The following is a 1,486-nucleotide window of genomic DNA, read 5'->3' on the forward strand; positions in this document are numbered from 1 at the left end:
TTGAGGGACTACATAGACACTCTGAAAGATAACGGATCTCCAATTATGTTCTTTTCTTTGACAGTACCTAATGCTGACAAGTATCAAAATTCTGATCAACTTTCCAGTCCCTCCTTTGGCTTGCTAGAGAAAACTTTTCTCAGTTCAGAGGTTAATCTCCGAGACATGGTTAGACTGGTGAAACTCAAAGCTCACCAGCAGGACTGGAAGCGTCTGTACAAGTTCCAGTCTTTCTTTGCAAAGCGAATTGCAGTCAAGCACTGTGACGAATTGAAGACCAAAGGTGTGTGGGAAGGATACAGGGCCATTTTGAAATACCTGGATCAAGAGGTGGAGAAGGAATTCATTGAAGATTACTTCATCATAAATCAAGTGGCATACAAGTGGAAGCCTGAGAGGGCTGTTCAATTTCGTGAAGAAATCGCCCGTGCTTTGAGGGAGGATCCAAGTAACATTCTGAGCAAAATGTGAAGCATCTAGAGTCTAGAATGTATTGAAGGGATTCATTGAAGATTACTTCATCATAAATCAAGTGGCATACAGGTGGAAGCCTGAAAGGGCTGTTGAATTTCGTGAAGCAATCGTTCTTGCCCTGAGAGAGGATCCAAGTGACATTTTGAAGCAAATGTGAACCATTTAGAGATTAGAAAATGTATGTATCTTGGCTCGTATGAAGAAATGTTATCTAAAAAGAGGACTTGAGTATTTTAATGTCAATCAGATTAGACATATCAAAACGTTTGTTTCTTTGAATTGCAATAACCTGAGAGAAAATCACAGTCCTACTTTTAAGTGATTTTTATCTTCTGATTTAAATATTTGTACATTTTTATGTGGAATATAAACGAAATATTTTATTTTGGTGATTTTTTATTTTTATTTGGTGACTTGTATATTTCATGATAAATGCAAACTAAATATAGTTTCTTAACGATTTCCAGTTTGTTTTCTGATTTGAAGTTTTGTTTTTTAAGTGCGTGATGTTACCTAAATATCTTTCTAATTATGTTATGTCATTTGATTCTTGAAGTCGGATCAGAGCAATGTTCTCACCAGTTTTGGTATTTTAACTATATGAAGATCATGGGTATCTGTACCCAGACTTTCCAAGTCAGAGTTTGCAATGTACAGAGTAATGCTGTCAACACTGTGTACCTTTCAAGTGTCTTGTTATCGGTTATGTGGATGTTTCAGGTACCAGAGGTATGATGTTTTACGTAAAATAGACTTTTGCTATATAATCAATAAACTAGTGTTCCATTATTTGTCGTGATTTTCCTGATGTTTACAATGTTTAAAATTAGCTATAAAAAGGTTTAGTTAACGTTTCACTCTGTTGTGATTCATATATTTCTTTTCAAAGCGAATATATTCAAATGAAAAATTTAATTTGAATATTCCAATTGAAGTCTGTGCATTCGTAAAGAAATGAGTTTAAATATGTTGAATATCGTTTCTTTCAATTTATGAAAATAGCTGAATTTTC

General features: G+C 34.3%; 1 protein-coding gene across 1 annotated transcript in view; it reads left to right on the plus strand.

The window, feature by feature from the left end:
* Window positions 1–1,263, plus strand: part of LOC137624570 (uncharacterized) — a 1,977-nt gene extending 714 nt beyond the window's left edge. The window contains exon 1 of the mRNA XM_068355504.1: window positions 1–1,263. This exon is cut by the window's left edge and continues 714 nt beyond it. Coding sequence (XP_068211605.1) covers window positions 1–471 — 471 coding nt within the window. The 3' untranslated portion in view covers window positions 472–1,263.
* Window positions 1,264–1,486: the final 223 nt, after the last annotated feature.

The sequence above is a fragment of the Palaemon carinicauda genome, chromosome 31, assembly GCF_036898095.1.
Source record: "Palaemon carinicauda isolate YSFRI2023 chromosome 31, ASM3689809v2, whole genome shotgun sequence".
Taxonomy (NCBI): domain Eukaryota; kingdom Metazoa; phylum Arthropoda; class Malacostraca; order Decapoda; family Palaemonidae; genus Palaemon; species Palaemon carinicauda.